Below are 26,610 nucleotides of genomic sequence, written 5' to 3'. Positions count from 1 at the left end.
TAAAGATTTTTTTTTTCTTTTTTCTTTGCTGGCAGTTACAGACACACAATTTTGCAAGGAGAGATGATCATCATATTTTCTGTATTTATGTATTATTTACACTGTTTGATGCACCCAGTATGTGGCAAATTGATTTTTTAAATGCATTGATTTCCTTTATTAGAATAGGTTTCTAGCCCACATGTGATTGGCTGGCTGCGTGTACATGAGAAGCAACTTGACCTTTAGTGGAGATTACATTTACTTACTTTTAAATCGTTAAAGACAATAAGAACAATTGAGAATATTGGCTGTTTGTTCAGTGATTACTAGATTGTTACTTTAGGGATGATGGCACAGTGCGCTGACCCATTCACTGAAGAACGTATATAAACTCATCTTAGGGAGGCGAGGCTCCAGGTAAATACACTGTTCATCGATAAATGCTCACTGTCATTAGCGAGCATTTGCACGCGGCTAAGGGTACTTTGCAACGCACATCGCTGCTAGGAAATCTCATGAATACGTAAAGATTCCTCACGTCTGAATAACACGCAGATGATTAGCATACACGTAGGCTGCTCTCAGTACAGTTATATGTCATGCGTCATGCAAGTAAAACTAACAGCAAATAGAAAAATGTTCAGCGGAAATGGCTGGTGCTGTGTGACGGACTTTCTGGGAAATATCCCCACTACCCTGTGCAGCTAATACTCTCAGTCATTGTGTAACGCCTGCTTGCATCATGCTTAGGGAGTGGTGGTGTAACGGTATTCCCCCCTGACACCTATCTGCCAAAGGCCTTGGGTCACAAGACCAGCAATAGCTCAATCCCTCTCTCTACCGCTCAGCCTGGGTGTAAGGTTCAGAGTGGGAAACCGTCGCTCATGCAGGTGCGAAGGACAGGTCATGTGACCCCGCTGATGATAACGGGCACCATTTATCTGCAGGATAATTATTTACATGGGGAACGATTATCGATAGACTGCGCACGTTTACAGGTCACAGTACGCATGCGCAAGGCCATCCTGCAATGAAAGCCTGCTACTTTTTTAATTGCTGGAAGCTGGTGTTTGGGGGTGGTAACTGGCGGTTTTATGGGAGTGCCTGAAAAAACGCAGGCGTCTAGGCGTTTGGAGGGAAGGTGCGTGTGACGTCAGCTCTGGTCACGGTCAGGCTGATTCCATCGCAGCCGCGGAGTATGTCCTGGGCTATGCACAGACTGCGCACAGTGGGGAAATCATTGCATGGCGAGTGAGCTGCAGACGGATATGCACCGGTAGGTCAATGAACACTGGGGCCACCTTCCCACATCCACATGGTGGACAAAAAATCCCGATCACTAAGAAACTGATGTGCACCATGGATTTCGTCATTTATATCCTAATTTGTCCATGTGGACTTTATTACATTGGACTCACGACTAGGTGCTTTCGCGAACGCATGGCAAACCACAGAACATCCATCAGGGCTGCCCTGGCTACAGGCAGCTCTGACAAACCGGTTGCAAGACATTTTATTCAACATGGACATCAAATATCTACCTTACGATGTATGCTAATAGACCATGTGCCAAAAAATCCCAGAGGTGGGAACCGGGAATTACAACTAAAGAAACTTGAGGCAAGATGGATTGCTCGTTTAAACAAAATCGATCCGAAAGGGTTGAACGAACATAACCCTCTTAATGTATTTCTTCAATGATGGAGAATGAATTAGTCTAGTGGCATCTGATAGCTATAAGCCAGGATTGACAGCGCCATCATATGTCATCTAGTATTAGCCACTGGTCACTAATGAATTATTCGATGACTTTTGTATTAGGTTTATAAGTTTCCTTTTTTTTATATTAGGTCTATAAGTTTCCTTTCATTTGCACATTTTATGTAAGTTTGGTATATATAAGTTTCCTTTTTTGTCCTTGTATGTATTTTACAAACAGCGGTCAGTGAATGCCCCCAGACTAACCACCAAACACCTGTTTGATCTCTAAAATACAGAGGTAACGCTATTATGCGTTCCAACAAGATAGATAGCTGGAACGCACAGCCATCTTGCCATCTATGATTGGCTGTTAATACAATTGGTGTGATGCACCTGTTGAGCACGCACCCTGCATCCCGGCTGATTATGTGTGGAACGCATACCCAGAAGTATGCGTTCCAAATGCGGTGCTATGGCACAAAAGACAGTGCTTTAGGCATAATGGAATTACACTCCACACAAAGGTGAATGCGGTATGGTTAATGTGCCTGTAGGCAACTTTTATAATATGACATGGCTGTGATCTAAAGGCATTATTAGTGATATATTGAATGTGGCCAATTGCGGCCATTGCTGCAAAGGAGTATTGTGGTGAGGTGATCAGGGAGGTATTTATGGGCTGCAACTAACATGTGTCAGTATTATTCTGCTTGCCTGTGGATACATGAGAGCTGTCTTGACAAAGGCCCCCAGAGGGTCGAAACGTCGACAATATTTTACTGCAATAAAAAAGAGCTGGCTGTGACTACAATGGTGAGTGCCTGGCTTTTTATTAAGCATCTGTGGATATATATATATATATATATATATATATATATATATATATATATATATATATATATACACGCTTACATGTATATATTGTTTATTAGATTATTTTTTTTAATTAGTCTTATTGTGGTCACATTCTCTCATGCACCCTGCTTAAGATTCCATAGCTTATGTTTTTTTTTTTTTTTTTTTTTTAAATGATTTTTATTAAACTTTTTCTTTTCTTTACATTACACAAAAAAAGACACTTGTATTAAAACATAATCAAATATTACAATCAGGTATAAATACAAAAATACTAGACATTACTCACTAACAAAAAGAAAACACATACTACATGTCTGCATTATTCAATATCTCCCGGGCAGCTCAAAGCTCGATTTAGGGCTGCACCCGGGACATAAAAGAAATAGGGGTGAAAAGGGAAGGAGAGAGGAGCGAAGGAAGGAGAGAAAGAGAAAATCAGGAGAATAAGAGAAACCAAAAAAAAAAAAAAAAAAAAAAAAAAAAAAAAAAGGAAGAAGGAAGGAAGGCGATCAAAAAGGGAGCACTATTGGAGATGAAGAGAGGAAGCAAAAAAGAATAAAAATAAGAATTTCAAAGAATTTTTTTTTTTTTCTTCTTTTTTTTTTTTTTTCCCCTTTCCCCTTCCCACCTGTGCTATATACTAGTGCAATTTTTATATTGAAATACTATAACACAAAAAATAAATAGGTAAAAAGCAAAAAACAAAATTCATCTAGATGAAGAGAAAAGGATAAAAACAAGAATTTCATATATAAGCGAAATTTTTCTTTTTTTCCCCTGTGCTCTATATTAGTACAATTTTAATATTGAAATACTATAACACAAAAAAATAAATAAAATAAAAAGCAATAAATTCATCAATACATGTTCCGTGCTTAAACCTGAATTACTTATAACTGTGCATTAATTATACATATTTATTTCAAAATTAACTGTGAGCGAAATTTTTTCTTTATCAAAAATAGTATGCTTTTTCAATTATTTATAATATTTTGAGTGATACCAAATAGCCCAAATTTTATAAAAGTTTTCCATACTCTTCTTATACAAATATACCTCCCTTTCGTTCTTAAAAATATAATTCACCAGACTTATCCATTCTTTCGTATCTGGGGCTCTTATATCTAACCACAGTCTAGCAATACATACTTTTGCCAAAGATAAGAGAATCACGGCCAACCGACTATCACTGTTTGATAATACATTGGGGAAATGTATACCCAGGATTAAACACGAGGGGATCGGATCCTTAGGGAGTAAACCCAGACCATGCATTATAATATTAACATGGCTCCAAAATTTTTGTATTTCCGGACATTGCCATACTAAATGAAAAAAAATTACACTTCATCCCTTGACATTTTGGACATTTATCAGGATTCTGCTTAGAGAATTTACTAATAGTCTCTGGTGTATAATAAATTCGATGGGCTATGTTGTACTGTATCTGTTGAACTCGGACCGAGTGTGTGGAATCTGTAATATTCTTAAGAGATTTCTCCCAATCAGCTAACGCTATATCAGGGATATCCCCTCGCCACTTATTCAGAAGGCCCAACAATTGATCCTGCTGGGCTGAATCCATTATATATCTATAGAATCTTGATAGACATTTTTTTTGACCGCTTTCCCTAATTAGGATTTTAATAGGATTATCCTGGATAATTCTCCCCTCCTGTTTTAAATATTCCATTAACACCCCTTTAATCTGGTAGTAATACAAGAGCATATTAGACGTCGCCCCATATTCTTCCTGAAGTATACTAAAGGATTTAACTTTATTATATGAAACCACTTGGCCCAGCTGATTTATTCCCAATTCATTCATTTTTATTCTGGTACTCTGAAACTCAGGTTTACTCAATGGTTCCATACAGAATATCGGAACTTCTGGATCTATCCCCTCATAGCCACATATCTCAGAACACCCCTTCCAAATTTTTATGGCTTGATTTATTATATATGGATTTTTCTTTCTGGTTCGTCCCCATTGAATTACCTGAGTGGGAGTGTAGCCAGGATAGAAAAACTCAATCAGTCTCAATAGTTCTTTTGTTTGGTGGTTGCTACTAACCCATTCCCTCAGATGTGTCATCTGAGCAGCAAAATAGTAATTCTTAAAATTAGGTAAAGCCCAACCCCCTTTATCTTTTGGTCTAGTAAGTGTCTCCCATTTAATCCTTGGAGTTTTATTTTTCCAAATAAAAGAGGCCAATATACCATTGAGTTTTTTAAAGAATGAACTAGGGATATAAATAGGGGAGTGATGCAATATATAAAGAATTTTAGGTAAGATAATCATCTTAATCAAGTTCACTCTGCCTATATTAGTTAGGGGGAGCTTCATCCAGTTATTACAGCGATCTTTTATTTCTACCATCAGGGGTGTTAAATTATGGGCAATATATCCTTTCGGGTCTGTGGCTATTACCACTCCCAAATATGTACAGTGCTCTACTACCGGTATTTGATGGATCAATTTTGGTCCGGCCATATCGTTAGGCCTACTCCTACCGGGGCCAATTATTATATGAGATTTGTCTCTATTTATCACTAACCCCGAATATTTTCCAAATTCATGAATAGCATTTAGTATTCTAGGGAGGTCCCTACCATAATTTGTTGTACCAACTAAAATGTCATCCGCATACAAAGAAACAAGACCGTCCGTTCCGTCCCCCAACCTATCCGCACTGCATAGAATTCCCCTCAGTCTACAAGCCAAAGGCTCAATAGCCAGTGCGAACAGGGTGGGGGAGAGGGGACAGCCCTGCCTAGTACCGCGGGTAAGCGGGAAAGGGTCAGTTATATAGCCATTAACAGATATCCGTGCAGTTGGAGAGTGATAAATAGAGAAAACTCTGTCGATAAATACCTGCCCAAATCCGAAGGCCTCTAATACAGTTCTTAAATATAACCACTCCACTGAATCAAAGGCCTTCTGAGTATCAAAAGAAGCTACGGCGAGATCGGAATCATCTCTAGTACCGCACTGTAAAAAGGAAAAGACCCTCCGTAAATTAATAGCAGTTGATTGTCCAGGTCTAAAGCCCGTCTGATCTGGGTGCACTAATTCATTTAGGACTGAATTCAGTCTTTTTGCTAATATAGCAGCATAAATTTTTTCATCAACTGTAAGTAAGGAAATAGGTCTATAAGACTCTACCTTAAGCGGGTCTTTTCCTTTCTTCAAAATCACAATAATGACTGCCTCTGACATGGATTGGGAAAGCCTTGCCTCTTCTTCCACCGTCTGATAAAGATATGTAAGTCTAGGGGCCAATATGTCGGAAAAAGCCCTATACAATTCTACCGGGAGGCCGTCAGCACCTGGTGCCTTTCCCCCCGAAAGGTTCTTTAATGCGGATACTACTTCCTCTTTGGTAATTGGCTGATCAAGTAACGCGGACGCTTCCAGTGACAGTTTGGGCAGATCTATACCTGAAATATAATGTTTGCATTCTATCCCGCTGACTTTTATCTTGGACTGGTATATTTCTTTAAAGTATGAGGCCAACCTATCTGCTATCTTGGGTGTTTCAGTTATAATTTCCCCAGCGTCTGTTTTTAAGCTCACTATCGTGTTAGCTGGTCTTTCTAGCTTTGACATATAGGCCAACAATTTCCCCGCCTTATCCCCATGCAAGTAACTTCTATGGGAATTTTTCAATAATCTGTACTTGGCCATATCCTGTAGATGACAAATCCAAGCTTTTTGCGCAATTAACCATTCCTGTCTACTGACCTCAGCCCTGTCTAATAAAAACTTTTGTTCTAGGGTCAGCATATTCTTTTCCAGGGACAACTCTACTGCGTATATTGATCTTTTTATCTGGACAGTCTCTTTTATTAGAATACCCCTTATAAATGCTTTAAATGAATCCCATACAATTATTGGGTTCGCTGAGTCGACGTTAATACCAAAATACCCGTCCATCTCTACCCTAATTAGATCTAGATCCAGCTTCACCAGCCATCCAGGCCAAAACTTCCAATAGGAATTCCCACGAGGAGACTCAGTATCATACTGGATAACTAGTGGAGCGTGATCAGAGATACCTCTAGCATGATATTCAATCTCAGAGATTCTGTTGACATAATCTTTGGGAACAAATGCTAAATCAATTCTTGAAAAGTTATTATACGAGGGGGAATAACAGGAAAATTGACTTCTCTCTGGGAATTTAGCCCTCCAAGCATCTATCCAGCCCACTTCAGATACAATTTTAGCAAACTTTGTATAGCCAACATTATTAGCAGTTCTAGGTGACCATATATCTACCTTATGGTCCATCACCATATTGAAATCCCCAAGACACACATAGCCATTATCTGGCCTAGCTGCAATAAAATCCATTGCCTTATATATCACCTCCAATTTAAATGGAGGAGGTATATAAATGGCCAGGATATTGAGTCTCACCGAATTTACCAGACACTCCAAAAAGACATATCTCCCGTACTGATCAATCTCCACTGATATTGGTTCAAATGCCAATGATTTTTTAATTAATACAGACACCCCTCGTGATGTATTTGTAAACGTAGCATGATATGCCTTCTGCAACCACGGGCGCCTAAGTGATAGTTGTTTTTCCCCATATAAGTGTGTCTCCTGTAAACATATTATCTCTGCTCCCAAGTGTTTACATTGACTAAGTACAAGAGACCGCTTAACTTTATCACTGAGGCCTCTACAGTTCCAGGTCAAAATTCTAACCATAACTCATTTTAACAGAAATATCGAAACCAGAAAACTGATACAATTCACTACTAATCTCTCCCTCCCCTCGCATCCCCCCCTCCTCCCCCTCCCTTTGCAGACAAATACTAACAAAACACACAACATAAAACATAAACCCCCCCACCTCCCCCCTCCCTGTATAACCTCCCCAATAAGGCATACCTAGAAACTTTACCCCCCCGTATCCCTCTTCTTCTGGAGCTTTACCTAAATACCACCCCTAGTGCGGGCTGAGCTCCGGGCATTTTATACAGTATTTCACACAACATAAGCAATAATTATCTCTCTTAGTTTCCCGTAAAGAGAACAAACAACAAAAAAAAAAAAAAAAAAAAAAAACACAAGAAAATCCTGACGTGCATCCTTCCAAAATATTACACAATTGTAACTGTAATTACACCGTGTTCAATTGCACCTTCCCAGGGTGCGCCATATCCATCCAGCTAGTTACCTCCTGAACTGACTCAAAAAATTTTACAGATCCTCCATCAATTACTCTAAGCCGTGATGGATATAGCATTGAATATTTGATACCCAAGTCCCGCAGTCTGGCCTTAGCCTCACGGAATTTGGCTCTGTCACGTTGGACTTCGTGGGGTAAGTCAGGAAACGCAGCCACCCTAGATCCTTTATATCCAAAGTCCACTTTTTCCCTTATCAGTCTAAGAACCTTATCACGGTCTCCATAGTGTAAAAATCTTGCAATCATTGTACGGGGCGAACCCCCAGGAATGGGAGGGCGTGACGGAATTCGGTGAGCTCTCTCAATATGGAACACTGCAGACAAATTCTCTTGGCCAAGTTCTTTTTTGAGCCATTCCTCTAGAAAGGTCTCAGGCTCTCTCCCTTCCACTCTCTCCTCTAGACCAATAAAGCGAACGTTATTCCGTCTCATCCGACCTTCCAGGTCGGTATGCTTAACCCTAAGATCGGAGAGTTGGGATGTTATCATATCAACTTGTTTTTTTAAGGGTTGTAGGGTATCTTCCACAGTAGACATCCTTTTCTCTATCTCCACCACCCTTTCTCTTGTCTTCTGTGCATCCTCTCTAATGAGCATTATGTCGGACTGAAGCTTATCAATCTGTTGTGAGAGACGTTGTTCACTGTGATTGACTGCATCTAGGACTTGCTGCAGGGTTATCTCTGTGGGCTGCTGGGCATTGGACGGTTGGTTTTTAGAGGGAGAGGTCTGAGGAGTAGTAATTTGAGAGGAATTGCTCGACTGGGTCTGCGACTGTGTGCGAGCATATTTTTCAAGGCGAGCAGCCGCCGCTGTCATTCCATAGCTTATGTTAACCATTTCCCTAGATGATTAGTGACAGGTGAGTTGGTAGCTGCTCACCTATAAAAGCATAGTGTGCTGTGAGCTTCAGACCAGACAGCATGCCTGGAATCAAACATTGATGTGATAGCTATGTGTATTGTAGCCATTTTCAGCGATAGTGTTAGGACCTGCAGAAAATAGACGCACTCACTGGTCTTCTTATTCTTGCTTGCAAAGAAGTTTTAATACATACCACAAGAGTATATCATTCTTTATATGACAGTGGGTACGGTCAACGTTTCGGTCTATTGGCAAGACCATTTTCTCCTGCCCTCCTCAGTGTGCAACTACATTATTATAATGGGCAGGGGCTGGCTGGCAACTTTTAGCCTGGGGGGCAAGTCAAGAGCACTGGCCCATAAGTAGCGCATAAGTGGCCCATAAGTGGCCCATAAGTAGCGCATTGTTAAATGCAGGTTTTTAATTAAATAAATAAATAAAGAACAAGACACCACAGGCTGCACCCCTGCGTAAAAGACAGGACACCACAGGCTGCTCTCCTGCATAAATAAAGAACAGGACACCACAGGCTGCTCTCCTGCATAAATAAAGAACAAGACACCACAGGCTGCAACCCTGCATAAAAGACAGGACACCACAGGCTGCACCCCTGCGTAAAAGACAGGACACCACAGGCTGCTCCCTCTGTATAATAATAATGCCATGATGCCACAGGCTGCTCCCCCCTGTATAATAATTTGTGTCATGGCATTACTATTATTATATTATACAGAGGGAGCAGCCTGTGGTGTCATGGCATTATTATTATACAGAGGGAGCAGCCTGTGGTGTCATGGCATTACTTTTATATTATACAGGGGGAGCAGCCTGTGGTGTCATGGCATTATTATTATGCAGAGGGAGCAGCCTGTGGTGTCATGGCATAATGCCATGACCCCACAGGCTGCTCCCCCTGTACAATAATAATTATGACACCACAGGTTGCTCCCCCTGTATAATATAAAAGTAATGCTATGACACCACTGGCTGCTCCCTCTGTATAATAATAATGCCATGACACCACAGGCTGCTCCCGCTGTATAATAATAATGCAATGACACCACAGGCTGCTCCCACTGTACAATAATAATGCAAAGACACCACAGGCTGCTCCCGCTGTATAATATAACAATTGTAATGCCATGACACAAATTATTATACAGGGGGAGCAGCCTGTGGCGTCATTGCATTATTATTATTATACAGAGGGAGCAGCCTGTGGTGTCATGGCATTACTTTTATATTATACAGGGGGAGCAGCCTGTGGTGTCATGGCATTATTATTATGCAGAGGGAGCAGCCTGTGGTGTCATGGCATAATGCCATGACACCACAGGCTGATCCCCCTGTACAATAATAATTATGACACCACAGGTTGCTCCCCCTGTATAATATAAAAGTAATGCTATGACACCACTGGCTGCTCCCTCTGTATAATAATAATGCAATGACACCACATGCTGCTCCCGCTGTATAATAATAATGCAATGACACCACAGGCTGCTCCCGCTGTATAATAATAATGCAATGACACCACAGGCTGCTCCCGCTGTATAATATAATAATACCATGACACAAATTATTATACAGGGGGAGAAGCCTGTGGTGTCATTGCATTATTATTATACAGAGGGAGCAGCCTGTGGTGTCATGGCATTACTTTTATATTATACAGGGGGAGCAGCCTGTGGTGTCATGGCGTTATTATTATACAGAGGGAGCAGCCTGTGGTGTCATGGCATAATGCAATGACACCACAGGCTGCTCCCGCTGTATAATAATAATGCAATGATACCACAGGCTGCTCCAGCTGTATAATAATAATGCAATGACACCACAGGCTGCTCCCGCTGTATAATATAATAATAGTAATGCCATGACACAAATTATTATACGGGGGAGCAGCCTGTGGCGTCATTGCATTATTATTATACAGAGGGAGCAGCCTGTGGTGTCATGGTATTTTTATTATGCAGAGGGAGCAGCCTGTGGTGTCATGGCATAATGCCATGACACCACAGGCTGCTCCCCCTGTACAATAATAATGACACCACAGGCTGCTCCCCCAGTATAATATAAAAGTAATGCCATGACACCACAGGCTGCTCCCCCTGTATAATAATTTGTGTCATGGCATTACTATTATTAATAGTAATGCCATGACACAAATTATTATACAGGTGGAGCAGCCTGTGGTGTCATGGCATTATTATTAATATACATGAAACTGAACAGCACAGCAGATATGTAGTTTTTTATGATAACTTACTACTGTGTCTGTCACTGTCAAATTTCAGTTCCCCTCTCTCTGCGTCTCTGCGGCGGCGGCTTCCTGAAGTGTCCCCCACGCCACGAGAAGTTTAACGCGCGGCCCCCCAGCCTTCCTCCAGTCCAGTCACAGTGCAGACGCGTGGGTGGGAGGCGTCAACGTCATGACGTCCCCACCGCACCCAGCGTCTGCCGACTGACTGCCACTGCCGCCCGCCGGGGACAAGAGGGAACAGGCTGCCGGCCGGAGCCCTCCTCCACGTAGCCGTGGAGGCCGGCGGCCATGTTCCTGTGGCCGCAGCCCGCAGATATCATATAAAAAAAACCACAGGAACATGGCCGCCGGCAGAAAAAAAAAAAAAAAAAGCAAAGCGGCCGCGAACACGGCCGCGGCGGCGCGGCCCGCAGCACAGCAGCCAGAGCGGCCTGGGGGGCAGATGGCACCCTGCCCCCCGGCCCAGCCCGCCCCTGATAATGGGAGCCTGACTTGGACCCAGAGCAGTTGCACCCCATGCACCTATGGCAGCTACGCCCTGTATATAACACATGTAACTGTGACAGGGAAGATGGCCCCTCCGGACCCTGGCCCCATAGCAGCTGCACTCCCTGCACCTATGGCAGCTACGCCCTGTATATAACACATGTAACTCTGACAGGGAAGATGGCCCCTCCGGACCCTGGCCCCATAGCAGCTGCACTCCCTGCACCTATGGCAGCTACGCCCTGTATATAACACATGTAACTCTGACAGGGGTGGTCAGCAGAATTTTTGCCTAGGGTGCTATGAAACCTTTATGGCAATTCCCTTAGTGGCCAAAAATGTGTCCAGTTTTGATTTAAATTCGTTAACAGTAGTTGCTGTAACCACCCCCATCGGCAATTAGAGCTAATGGTGAAGAATCCTCTTCTTACTTCAGTACAGAATTTATTTTCCTTGATTCCTCAGTACATGCCTGCGTGTCCTAAGTATAGGCCTGTTAATGAACAAATCATCTCCCAGTCCCATATGATTCCCAATCCTGTATTTGAACATAATATAATCATATCACCTCTCAGCCTCCGTTTCTCCAGTGAAAACATATCCAGCCTGGTTAACCTATATTTGTATTCTTGCTATACTGATCCCTTGGGGGAAGCACATCTGTATCCCAAGCTGTATACACTTTGTGCGATTTGTGCTAAGTTTTCTCCTAATTGTGACTATATAGTCACATCGGAAGCTGAAATTGCACCGTATGTATGCACCTATAGATTGTATGTAATATTGAGCTTAGGATACACTCTCTGCCCTCTAGATTATAGCCAAGACACAACATTGCCTATGTATTAATTTAGTTCATGCTACAGCAACTAATGATACTACCTAGGTACAGTATTTGCTTGTGACGGGCCTGTGCCACACTGATACATTGTATTTCTCATACAGCAATAATTCATATTGTTTTTCATTGAAAATAATAATGCCTAGGATAGTTATATGTAATATTGTCTCTGTGATCTGCCCTTATTTGAGAAGTAATAATATTTCACTTTTGGGATTAATTGCACCACAATGTGAGAATTGTAGCATGAGTTATGTTGTATTGGAGCAGACTTGTCATTTATACAGTCTTTACACTAGGGAGCAATGATATAACTGAGGCACTTCACACTGGTAAATAAATAATGCTGTTTGTGGGGGAAAAAAGGATCAGACGTCATCCTGGGAGGAAGCGATGGAAGGGGGCACAAATAAGTGAAGAGAATGCACGAGGGAAGCAAACATACTGTAGGTGGTGAGATAATTATACATTTCAATAACATCATTAAAAGAACTATAATAATAAACAAATATCCTGGTTCTGGCCACTAAGGGCGGGATTCAATAGTTTAATACGGCGTGATAAATAAAGGGTGACCCCCTACATCATTGAAGAGAGCCAGGTTAGCACACATAGGATGTGCACTTTAATTTAGAGAGTGTAGCCTCATTCCCTGCAAGCCAGGCCTCCATGTTCCATCAATGTGGAGGTACGCCAAGCGCTTTGTCAAGTAGGACAACGGGACAGTGTCCAAACACCGGTACTGACTGACCCCCTTTAAAAACCGGACAGTTGAGAGGAATCACTGGGTTCAGCCTCAGGCTTTTCCCACATTTCCGCTTGCCACCTCAGGAGTTTGCAGAAACGTGTCCACCCACGGCAGTCGTCCCCGAACGGAGCAACAACTGAATTGCTCCTCGCGAGCGGTGGCCACATAGCACCACAAGGAGAACAATTGAATTGTCCCCTCAGAGCAACATCTTCACTTCCCTTGTCTTAGTCCCAACAGATGGAGCATAAAAACGACATAAGAGAACCTGGCTCCCATGTCACAAGCTCCCTTTGTTCTAAAGTTGAGTTATATTATCCAGCACAAAAATAGCATAAAAGGCTTTGTTAATACCTATACAACATTCATGAACTTAACGTGAGAGTTCTTTGTTTGAACCCATCGCCTGTAACACTGCAGTCAGACACTCTATTTGTGAGCTATCTGACCCTGCATAGAAAACCCCTCCACCACTAGGGCATGCACCTTGTAACCCTAGTGGAAGATAGGGTGGGGGGCGCCATTTCTCTTTCTAGCACCAATCACTAAAAAGTTACAAATCTGCTTATGAAAAATGCGGTAAAACTCTGAAAACTGGGTTTTAACCCCTTTTACTGAATGGTACATCCCGCATTGGCTAAGGTGAGTTTGATGGAGGAAGACAATAATGAAGCTGTAGGTACTGCTCAAACACAGACAATGAAACTATTGCTCCTGAAACCTCCAGGCCTGTACACCTCGCGCCTCATCTTGAGGGCCTCCATTGTGATGTCGCTTAAAAGTGAATTATAGACAGCAAACCAAATTCTAGGTTATTGTTTTCATATATTTGAGAAAAGAATAATTTTCACACACAGAAAAAAACATGAGAAAATAACGTGGACCTTTCTCACGTCGACTTAATGCCTGTGTCGACATAATGACCATGTCATCCTATTTCATGCGTCAACCTAAGGTGTGTCAACACCATGACCCATACCCACTCTATCATACAATAAGGAATATATGTGGCACGTGAACGGCGCCTGTGTACAGGCGGGAACAGACCGTGAGAGACTTTCATGAAGATATGGTAGTATGTAGGTTAGTACAAGAGTTCACACTCTTGTATCAATTTTTATTTTGTTTTAATCCAATACAACTGTGACAAGACCATACTTTACCTTGCAATCGTAACTGCAGCACACACACAATAAAAAAAAATCCACCTTACATTAGCAGCAGTTCAATTAAGCAGTACGGATGGTGTAGTGGTTAGCATTACTGCCTCACAGCGCTGAGGTCATGGGTTCGATTACCACCATGGCTCTAACTGTGTGGAGTTTGTATATTCTCCCTGTGCTTGCGTGGGTTTCCTCCGGGTACTCTGATTTCCTCCCACAATCCAAAAATATACTGGTAGGTTAATTGGCTCCCAACAAATTAACCCTAGAATGTCATGTGGTAGGGAATATAGATTGCAAACTCCACTGGGGCAGGGACTGATGTGAATGTTCAACTATACTCTGTAAAGTGCTGCAGAATATGTGTGCGCTATATAAGAAACTGTTAATAAATAAATAACTAGTATCTGGGGGTCTGATTTATGTGGGGTACACACCAGAACGATCATTATCGATTGTACAATGGTCGCATGATCTGTTGGAGCACGCGATCTGCACATGATCTGTATACGATCCGATCACGATCTGTACCCAGTTGAAGGGATCGTTTTCAAATCCTGACTGCAGCAGGTAGGATCTGCAAAACGGCCAAACTAAGGACACGCTTCAGAATCAGATCTAAAACTTTCAAAAACATGCCCAATTAATATACAATCGGCTGAGATTATATCGTTCTGGTGTGTACCCAGCATCAGACTTTCATGCTGGGCTGCAAATTTGCAGCACCAGAGACTGCTCATAAGTACGGTTCCTACTGTGCCTGCACGAGCCCTCCGTGCGAAGAAAGCCAGCTTCAGCTTTTCTTGCCAGCCTGTACGCTGGCTGATTGACAGGCAGCAGGCGCTAGGAGGAGGGACCCGGATGTTTTGAAGTGAGTGTAAGTGAATGGATTTGCTGATCCTTGCGCGGCTGCCTGCGATGCACGGGGGGGGGGTCAGATTTTCACTCTGGAGGCGGCTGCTAACTGATCGCAAGGCTCCGAAAAGTAACAGCCCAACGATCATGTCTGAATTACCCCCTAAAAGAAACCACGTGACCTTTCTGCTGGGTGATAATGGGTAATATTCACAGTACAAAGTCATGTTCATAATATTAAAGTCTAAGGGACAGATGTATCAAGTTTCAAGAAGTGATAAACAGCTAGCCAATCAGCTCCTACCTGTCATTTTTCAAACCCAGCCTGTAACATGGCAGGTAGGAGCTGGTTGGCTGGCGGTTTATCATTTTCCATCTTATTACTTTTTGCAGCTTGATACATCTGGCCCTAAGACACCCACTTTAAGCATCTGTACCATAGGTCTTCAAACTGTGGCCCTCCAGATGTTGTGAAACTACAAATCCCAGCATGCCTTGCCACAGTTTTAACACTCCCTTATAGCAAAACTGTGGCAAGGCATGCTAGGATTTGTAGTTTCACAACATCTGGAGGGCCGCAGTTTGAAGACCCATGATCTGTACTATCGCCTTGTTGCATCATTATAACATCTAAGTGGCCACCTTTGGCAAGTGCAGATTTTACAACTACGATTGAGCATTTGCATACATACACTGCAAAGTCACGCCCATGACACCCCCATAGATATAACACCCGTAAGACGGGCCATCTCCGTTTCCCCACCCAATACACCTCTGTGAGTGTGCACATCTGAAACCGCAGCTGGGACGCTGTACGTACACAACCAGGACGCGTGCGCAGTAGGAAAGAAAATTGGTCAACTCAGTCAACACCGGCATTATACGAGAATCCGATTCATTTACACCAGATTCTTACGCCCGTGGATAGATCACATGCCAAAAGTCCGTTTTACTCACAGCTTTAACCCTTTGAGTGCCAAGTGAATTTGTAAAAAAATAAGTGAGAAAATTTCTAAACACCCATTTGTACTCATTATAATGACCTGTAATGTATATAGGAAACAATTTTTTTTTTTTATACAAAATGTTTTATTTGAATTTATATAACAAACGTGAGCGACGCTGGCATTCTTGGCGGATATTTTGAACATCTCTCACAGAGGGGTTGGCACTGAAAGGGTTAAGGTTTTTCTCATTTTACGCAAAATGATAGAGGAGAATAAATTCATGGTGTGTAAATTAATCCATAGTTCATTTTGGATTATTAATTAGTACATTTTAAAATAAAGTTTGTCTATACTGGTGTGATTTATTTGGCATATACGTTGGTTGCAGCGTCACACTTGTGTTATGTGGTGATGTCAGGCCTAGTCATCATTACCAATGAGTTGGTACTGTAGCTAGAATTTTACATAAGAACCCAATATCTGTGAGAATTCAGCCTATTTACTCACTACTGATGATATAGTGCCTCATGTCTCAGTGAGAAGTGATGACTAAGTACCTCATGCTTCAATGAGGTCATTACTTTCTTGTGAATTACTACGCACAATATCAGTACAGCCAACAAAATGGCCGCCTCTACTGTGCTTATGCAACAACTGCTTTATAAAAGATTAAATAAACCCTTTTTGGATTAGGAACTCATAATTGTGCGCCCTAAAGCCCCGGATCATTTGCCCCCTGACGATTCTACCCTTCATTTAGTAAAACAGAATCTTCCCTGGGAAAGTGCAGGTTATGGTTCTCTCTCCCGTTGCCCTGTGATAAATAGGTTGAGAGTGGATCTCTTCTTGTTAGGGTGAGCCAGATTCTCCTCTTCCTTCTCCTGGAGTTTTTCCAACATCTCTTGTGGCAACTTAATGGTGCAGGAAGCGTGGTCTACTAGCGGCTGCGGCAGTGACCCAACCTTCTTCCACTTCTTCGCCTCTGGGTCATATATAAAGACGCCATCTTCCTTATTCATACGTCTTAAAGACCCGCCCCCGGTGATATATAGCTTGGACGCTTGGGTGGCTATGCTGAACTGGCAGCAGTCGAAGGGAGAAAGCGTTAGGGCACTCCACTGATCCGCCGCTGGGCAGTAATACTCCGTCTCGTTGACGTGGATCCATTGCTTGGCCTACAACAATGCAAAAGATGTACAATACTTTTTAAAAATCATAAATAAAATCTGCAGTACCACTTATGCCTAGCAGGGGGCAATGCAGAGCTGTCATGCAAAGTGTACTAATGACAACCAACAAAGCTTGTACTATTGATGGTTAAAACCATCGATGTTTGACCCATGCGCAGACATCAGCCATCAATGCTAACACTTGCCATCGGTAATTACCCATAAATAATTGCCACCCATTAATGGTTGATAGCCATACCTAGTCAACTTTCGGTAACGTTTATTCAATAGACTACACCAGTAATACTTTTAATTGGTTTCCCAATGGTCAGAGACCCCCAAAAATTGTTCATTTACAACAAGATGCACTGTTTTCGTGGAACCCAAATAGTTAGTTGCACCACATGTTGTATTAGGGCTGTATTCATATAACCTAATAACATTGAAAGGTGAAAGTGTTGCAAGATCTTGTGATCTTAACCGGGTCATGTTTTCTGGATTCCTTCCGTTGAGCAAGATGTGCTGTTAAATCATAGATACTGAAAATCTCTCTCACTGATTCTAGCAAAAAAAAAAACAGAATCTTTCATAAATCCCTCCCCCCCAAAGAGTGGAGGTGTTTGCAATAGCAACCAACCAGATTCTCTGGGTCATTTGATGGCGTGTGCTACACAGATGTTTGCCAGAATGAATCTGATTGCTTACTATGAGCAATGACTTTATTTGTCCTCTTTAGGGTTGATAATAGTCCTGCCCCACTAACCGCGTTCAATGTGCGTCCCCCAACACAAAAGATCTTGTCTCCAATGGTAGCCATTCCATGGTCACATCGAGCGTGTGTCATGGCGCGGTTTACCACCCAGCGCTTGAGTCTTGGCAAGTAGCTGTAGACGTCATTCAATGTCTTGTTTGTAGAATACCCTCCTGTGGGCAATAAATAATTATTGAAATCTGGCAAGGGCAACACCAAATTATGCCACCAGGAGGCCCCTTCTTTATGCCCATAAATCTAGCATGCCCCTTAGTTATCCACCAGGGAAACTTCCCCTACATACCTGAAATGTAGAGAATGCCTCTGTGGGTGGTGCCGGCGTGATCCGCCACTGGAATTGGGAAGGAGGCGGTGTACTCCCACTTGTTTTCCTCAGGCTGATACTCTTCCACGCTCTGGGTTAGGTGACCCAATAATGATCCACCTCCGACAGCGATGATATGGTCACCCAGCACCTCGGTATGGAATCGCGTTCTTCTCTCCAACATGCCAGCAACTTGCATCCATGAGCCTGCGCGTGGGTCGAACCGGAACACCTGCAAGAAGGAAAGGGCCAACATTGGCGAATCAACAAAAAAGTATTTTATATAATTCAGCTCCATGCATCTAATAGGAGTTGGACTCCTTGATTTACACATGATCTCTATTCTTAATGGAAGGCTAATTAGCTGTAGACGGGAGACCCAGCCTAAGGCAACACAAAGTTGCAGCTGACCTCTGACCCTTCAGCTTATCTCATTTACATATGTCTATCAGGAAAATGGGAACCATGAAATTACATGTTTTAGTCATGTGACCCAGAGGCAGAACTGCCATTAGTGCCGCAGGTGCATTGCACCGGGGCACACATGCACCGCGCATGTATGCGCTGCCTCTCCCGGCTTGCAGGAGAGAGGGGTATAGCGGCGGGAGACCTCGGCGGCACACAGAGAGAGCCATCAGACCCGCCACGCCGATCAGGAGGCGGAGCCTCCACCTTGCAAAAAGAAATCGGCCAGATGGCCAGTCCAGCCCTGCATGTACCCAATCGGTTGTTAATCCTACAGCTTGATTTCAGCCAAAGCAGCAGGATTAGCCCTTGAGTAAATAGAAAAGCAATACGTTTGGTATAGTGGTTAGCATTACTAGCTCACAGCACAGTGGTCACATGAGTTGAAATAACTCCTGGACATGGCTATGGTGTGTGGAGTTTGTATGGTGCGCCAGTTGCCTCTCATACTCCAAACAGTTAATAAATAAATAAACCTCAGATGCCTGCAGTAACCATAAAGTGCCCAAAGAGGGAGCTGTAGGACAGTTTGGATACTGGTGACAATAGCACAAATTACGGTTCTGACTTATTAATGAACATTACACAACAAGCGTATAATGTTGGACTTCCAGTGAAGAATATAGGGCCTGATTCTGGTTCACTCACAAGAGCAAATTCTCGCTCTAATGGACAAAACCATGTGCACTGCAGGTGGGGCAGATGTACCACCCCCACCCAAATGTAACTCTGTGCACATGTTACATCTGTCCCACTTTCAGTGCAGCATGGTTGTGTCCATTAGAGCGAGAATTTGCTTTTGCGAGTGAACCAGAATCAGGCCCATAATGCGTTAAATTCATGCCCTTTCCACCATATAGAGATGGTTATGGTATAGAGGCCAACATTGTCTACGTCAACAATCACGAGGTTAACATTCCATAGGTAGAAGGCCAACACAAGCTTAAGGTCAACATGTACATGGTCAACAATCAAAAGATCAACACAAGTTTTCATTATATTAGAGTGAGCCCTTCTGTCAATGCCCACCTATGGTATGTCGTACATATTCAGGTGTCGAACTAGTCACTGTTGACCATTAGTGGTCGATCTAGATAATGTCGACTCAGGGATCGGATACCATAGAGACAGGTCTTACATCTTTTGTTGCAGTTCATAAATCCATCCGTGGTAACTGCATTAGGGAATGAGGTTACACACTTGGCAAAAGATAATTTTGTACAGGATGGAAGAGTCGCACAGTGAAGGGACTACTAGATAATGTGTCACCATCATATGTTATTCTAGAACTTGTAGTATTAAAATACCTTGCATGCCGTAGATTGCCTGATGCTGACCGAGTCTCACACATCTACATGCCACTGACAGCAGAACATAGACCATACTGGAGATTATGGTCTGGGTGTAAATTTACTAAAGCTTCTTAATATAAAAACTGGTGATGTTGTCCATAGCAACCAGATTATGTCTATCATTTCTCTATTGCATCTTACAAAATGATAGACATAATATGATTGGTTGCTATGGGCAACATCACTTCTTCATTTTGAGAAGCTTTAGTTTAGTACATTTACCCCTAAGAGGGTGGGGTGGGGGTTTATTCAATATTTTTCATGAGGCAGACATGGGCTCCTTAGCTGAAATAATTGAATGGAGCCTCCCTCAGGAAAGGGGTTCTATAGGCATACCTGCCAAATGCCCACTATGTCCACCATAAACCCTTGAGATCTGTGGGTTACCTCATTTGATGGATGCTTTCCTGATGGGTCAAAGTTGGTTTGCCCTCCAATGACGAAGAGGAAATCATTGATGACCGCCACACAGTGGTTGTACACGGCAGCACACATCTCTCCAACCTCAGACCATGAGCTGCCCTCTTGGTTTTGAACCCAGATGCTGCTGCAAACTTGGTTATCAGTTGTCCTTCCTCCCAAGACCAGCAACTTTTCCGCACTTGACCTTATCGAGGTGGCCTCACAATGCACCGTAGGCTGAGCATACAACTGAGAGTGGTATTTTAAAGCATCTTGGAGATATCTGAAGCAACTGGAGTCTGTTTTCATAATCGGCACCTCCTTAACATATTTTTGGAGATCTTCTAGAGAAATTAGGGGAAAGCGAATTCTCCTGAGGACATCTCCCGCTTCCTTTATTCGTGTGCCATCATGCTGTATCCACGCCACCGCCAAATTGAACAGGTCCAGCTCACTGCAACCTGGGACCTCCTTCCTCTCCAGAATTTCACAGATTGTCCCTTTGTCTACTTCATTGAGATCTTCAGAGTGACCCAGTATGTGCTTGTACTGGTGGCCAACATACCCGCTGGCCTTCACCTTTAGTTCTTCTGGCCCATGCTTCCTGGTAATGTTCAAGATACCCAAACAGGTTTCTTGGTTCAAGCCATCTTCCAAAAACTGATAGCACAGCTTCACTGCTTCCCGAACAAGGAGGACCTCTGCCGCCTTCAAGGTGTCCTCAATATTAGACAAGGACAAGGGAAGCTTGTTGGAGTAGATGAAATCTAGGACATTTCCAAGCCCTTTAGCACTCACATCCTTGAATTGGATGGGTTCTCCTTGTTTGGAATTGGCAAACAGCAATTTGCAGTAAGAGCTGGCTGACGCGAGTATCACTTTATGAACTGGGAAAAGAACCCCATCAGCTTCCAGCGTCACATCACACAGGTCCCTCTGGGAGCGAAACTGCCCTATCCTTCCCAACAACTTCTCCGGAAACCCGTCAATTGAAAAACAGCCGATATCGGAGCCGTTCAACATTATGGAATTAGTACATTAACAATGACCATAGAGGTGGTATGCCATTGGCACTACAAGTGGCCTTGTTACATAGCAGTCCCGTAGTCGGTTGTCCACTCTGCCAGCAAGCTGCCTGTCACCAAACAACCTGTGGGTCCACACCAACAGCAGGAGAGCTGGTTCTATGCATTACAGAAATATTTTACTCTGTTTGATGAGCGTTGTAAGTTACACCACTCCCTCCCTATCTCTCCACTGCTTGGCAATAGCACAACCCTCTACAACACAAACACAAATGACCCTTAAGGCACCTTGTCGTAATGCCTGATTGGCTTAGCTAGGATCAGAGCATGCCCAGGCTTGCACCATTCAACAAAAAGACTAAAAGGAATGTTTCAATAATGCAAGCTAGCTATAATAACTGGGTTGCCTTGTACAGGTGCAATATATCTAAAGATAAATAAGTGCATGACAACACAATCCTTCCACTGTCTTTTTAGGAAGAAGAGAACTTTAACCACTTAATTTACACTTTTTTATGTTCAAAAATCATCTTAAAAAATTGTTTTCCTAACAAAAAAAAACTCAAATTTTTAAATATTGTAGACCTTTTTTTTTTAAATGACCTCTAGAGCAGTGGTTCCCAACCCTGGTCCTCAAGTACCCCCAACAGTGCACGTTTTCCAGGTCACCTAGCAGGTGCACTCATTATTCAGGCACACAGGTGGAGGTAATTATTTCACCTGTGATTCTGTGTGGAGACCTGCAAAACATGCACTGTTGGGGGTACTTGAGGACCGGGGTTGGAAACCAATGCTCTAGAGCAGGCATGTCCAACGTTGGCCCTCCAGATGTTGTGAAACTATACATCCCAGCATGCTTTGCAATAGTTTTAGCATTCTCTAATAGCAAAACTGTGGCAAAGCATGCTGGGATGTGTAGTTTCACAACATCTGGAGGGCCAATGTTGGACATGCTTGCTCTAGAGCGTCTAGTTCACGCCCCTCTTTCATACTTGCCTACCCTCCCGCATTTAGCGGGAGTCTCCCGTTTTTTGATGCCTACTCCCGCTCTCCCGCAATTCCCTCGGTTCCTCCCGGTTTTTGACCTATTCCCCCCAAAAATGGACTGCGCATGCGCGAGCGCCATATTTCGGGGGCGGGGCCCTAATGCGCGACATCATTCACTATGCCGGGTACCGCGGGGCCGTGTGGGAAGCTGTGGTGCGACAGCAGGTCTGAGCAGGAGCAGCTTCCACGAGCGGCAGCAGAGTGAGCGGCCGGGAGCCAGGAAGCGCACGGAGTAGGAGGGCAGCGCGGAGACTGTGACAACATTTGACTGTGCGTGGCAGCGGGAGCCGGGACCAGCAGTAAGTAACCTCTCTCCCCCACCCACTAAAACCTGCTTCCTTTTATTTTGAGCTTCTGCAAACTGTCCGTGTCCAGGGTCAAACAGTGGGTAAGAGCTACGGCACTCTGGGGGTTGGGGAGGGGGGGGGATTGGGGTTTCTGGTTCTGGTGTGTGCAGGGAAGGAGCATCAGCATACAGTACTCTCCGTGTCCAGGGTCAAACAGTGGGTAAGAGCTCCGGCACTCTTGGGGGGGGGGGGGGGGATGGGATTGGGGTTTCTGGTGTGTGCAGGGAAGGAGCATCGGCATACTCTGTGTCCAGGGTCAAACAGTGGGTAAGAGCTCCGGCAGCAGGACCTGCCATTTCACACGAAGCTGCTGAAACCCCACCTTCTCAGAGCTGCTCCAAGCCAGTAAAACACCACCATCCTCAGCCGCAACCCTCAACCTGTACCTACCTTAAAGCACTGCTCATTTATATGCAAATAGTGTAAGCCCTGCCCACACATGGAGCCCCCCAAACCCCGCCCACTGACTTTGTGAAGCTCCGCCCATTTACCCTCCAAATCTGGGCTTGCCTGCAAAGGCTGAGCTCCAAATGTGAATACTGTGCTGTAGAACACTTTTATATACATTTATATATAGCGGCTAGGTTACCAGCCATGAGGTGATATGTACAGCAAATGCAGGCTACTGAGGTTGGTATAATGTCTGGTGCCACACTTTGTGTGCTGTGTTCTTATCCATGGTATACCTTTATGTGTGCCTATGTACTGTAGGCAATACACATACTGTATGTGTATATATGTACAGTTGCCTACACTCCCGCATTTAGTAGGAGGCTCACGTTTTTTAATCCTCCTCCCGCTCCCCCGCAAATCCCTCGGTTCCTCGCGGTTTATGTCCCATCCCCCCCCCCCAAAAAAAGTTGACTGCACATGCACGAGCGCCATCCACTGTGTTCCCATATACACACACACACATATATGACATGCAATATGGTGAAGGCGGCACTCAGAGACTTCTTTAATGCAAATTCCGTTCCGCCTTCGCCATATTGCATATATATGTATATATGTGTATGTGTGTGTGTGTATATATATCAGGAATACAGAATAATGAGGCAGTGCTTACAGATATAGGGACCATCAGGAAGTGAACAAACACGTGAAAAAACACACCCCCTCTCAATGAGGTGGAAAGTCTCACCTCTATGACAAAAAATACTGTGAGGGTTAATACACAAAATTATCTACACGTGATTATAAATGATTATTAGAAAAAGCAACACAAAAAAAATATATAACACTAAGCATGGCAATGAGAGATATATAAATGATATATATAAATGATAAGATATACATTGATATGTACAGCGCTGGAACACACAGCAGTGGTTATCCCTATATCAGGTTGATCCAAGCTGTGATAAGGAGAACAGCGTAACATACTTTGCTTGCTGTGTTCTCTGAAAATAAGATGTAGCGCTGTCAGTGACAATGAACAAAAAAATAACCAAATTCATGATGGCTACTGCAACATTGTATCTATGTGTGTCATAAAATAGAGAAGAAATAAGGAGAGTTGCAATACTTGTGGTGCAGACCTGGCCAGTCTGTAGCAGTTTTATTCATAGTAACTGTATGAAACCAAGATGGCTGATTAACCCTTATTATGCTGAGACGCTGAGTGAAAATGAGATGTACTATGCAATGTAGTTTAAGAACAGGTAATTTGGGGAACATCTGTGTGTTAAGTCCCTATTGTGCACTTGTGTGCAACATGTCTATAGTAACAAAAACAATTATTTAGATAAATGTCATAATATCAAGATGGAGCACGGAAGGGAAGAAAAGACTGAAAGGTACATACAGCGGGTCTGTGCACATATAGTAGTATTAGAATCAGGCAGTAAACTTAATGCAGGAGACTAAGTTAAAACAGAAGTTCCCTTTAATAGAAACTTGTGAATGTTAAATATTCATTTAATCCATATGGCTGTACAGTATTTAATTCAGATATCCACCTTGTTTCAAGTTGCGATAAAGATTGATTGCGATCACCACCTCTAGCATTAAATGGGACCATCCTTTCCTTAAAGGTACGTATAGTTTTGCCTATGTAATATTTGTCACAGGCATCTGATGTAATATATTACGTACTGACTACTGCAGTTTAATACATTTTTAATTTGCTTGCCTGTATGTGGATGGGAAAAGAGTTGCCAGTCTCCATGTTTGTGCAAGTGGCACAGCCCGTGCACTTATCTACACCTGGTTTCTTAGTGAGAAAATGTGTCTCTCCAACCTGTGCTCTTGCAGAAATATGTGTATGTAACACTAAATTGCGGACATTTCTGCCTCTCTTTCGAGTCGTTTTGAATCGAGTGAATGGTTTTTGGCTATCTTATAAATCCTCGTACTAGCAGTGGTATAGGTACTCACCCAAACCATTGCAGTGTCTGCATTGCTTTTTGTTGAAGGGGATTGAGTGCGTGGTTGCGCTAAAGCTTTAGACATGGCGCTTTGCAACATTTTATTAGTTTATCCCCTCTGTAAAAATGTAATTTTCCTCCTATTCATTTGTAGCAGTTCATCAGATGGATCATTGCATATTTTAGGGACCCGGAGGAATTGAGAAAAGGGGAGACCATTTTTGAGGGGTGTGGGATGGAAGCTAGGTGCCGACAATCAGGGCTATTTTTCAGCAGGAACTGAGGCCCTTATTCTAGTTCACTCTTTCTGACAAAATCTTTCTTAGATGGACAAAACCATGTGCACTGCAGGGGGGCAGATTTAAAATGTGCAGAGAGAATTAGATTTGGGTGAGTCATTTTGTTTCTGTGCAGGGTAAATACTGACTGCTTTATTTTTACACTCAGATCTCACTTTGAGAAAACCCCACCCAAATCAAATTCACTCTGCACAAGTAACACCTGCCTCACCTGCAGTGCACATGGTTTTGTCCATCTAAAGCAGGCATGTCCAACCTGCGGCCCTCCAGATGTGCTAAAACTACACATCCCAGCATGCATTGCCATCATTCTAGCATTCCCTAATAGCCAAATTGTGGCAAAGCATGCTGGGATGTGTAGTTTTAGCACATCTGGAGGGCCACAGGTTGGACATGCCTGATCTAAAGCCTCGTACACACGGGGGAGATATATTGCTCAGCCATATATTGCTCAGTTTCTCCTTTTCCTCAGCGACCAGAGATGGTTGCTGATGAAAGGGAACCTCTGCCGGGGGAGCAGCAGAGGTAATCAGCTGGTCGCAGGAGCAAGCTCCTGCAACCAGCGTTCATAAGGGGGCTAAAAACGGGAGCGCGCACCCGGCGATTTATCATTGGTGCGCACTCCAATCACTGGTAATATGGTCGCCAGCGACCATATTTCCAGCGATTTCAGCCCCAATCGCCCCCGTGTGTACACAGCTTAAGAAAGATTTTGTCAGAGTGAACTAGAAAAAGGGTCTCCGTTCCTGCTGGAGCCTGCTGAAAAATAGCCCTGCCGACAATAATGTATTGCAATCTGTCGGTTATGTAGCCTTTTTAGTGATTGATACATCAAGAAAATGTATAGTTTGTTCATGCATTTCAAAAGTAAATTTGATATTTGCATCTTCTTAGTTCAAGTCACTAGACACGCCCTTTGGTTGATGACACACCCCTTCAACGGTGCGCGACGCTGCGCTTGGTGCATTTTGGTAGCATCTAAAATCTCCCTCATTTTGCTTTTCAAAAGTAGGCAAGTATGCCCTCTTTGCACTTAAATGTTACTGTACAGCTGGGTACATGCACCATGGAATTCCGATGACAGAGGAAGAGATCCATTTTACACATATGCACAGAGGCGGAACTTCCATTGGTGCAGAAGATGCAT

At 43.2% G+C, this 26,610-nt stretch overlaps 1 protein-coding gene across 1 annotated transcript; it reads right to left on the bottom strand.

The window, feature by feature from the left end:
• Window positions 1-16,040: 16,040 nt before the first annotated feature.
• On the bottom strand, window positions 16,041-21,514 carry LOC146036543 (kelch-like protein 9). The gene is made up of 4 exons (XM_083160520.1): window positions 20,365-21,514; window positions 18,140-18,392; window positions 17,848-18,008; window positions 16,041-17,090 (listed from the first exon to the last, which is right to left on the bottom strand). Exons 1-4 carry the CDS (start codon window positions 21,400-21,402, stop codon window positions 16,707-16,709), a joined length of 1,836 nt encoding a protein of 611 aa, XP_083016646.1. The 5' UTR covers window positions 21,403-21,514; the 3' UTR covers window positions 16,041-16,706.
• Window positions 21,515-26,610: the final 5,096 nt, after the last annotated feature.

Source organism: Crinia signifera, chromosome 9 (assembly GCF_055691185.1).
Source record: "Crinia signifera chromosome 9, ASM5569118v1, whole genome shotgun sequence".
In the NCBI taxonomy this organism is placed as follows: Eukaryota; Metazoa; Chordata; class Amphibia; order Anura; family Myobatrachidae; genus Crinia; species Crinia signifera.
Note: the sequence above shows the minus strand (reverse complement) of the source record. Positions and strands in the feature narration are given on the sequence as shown.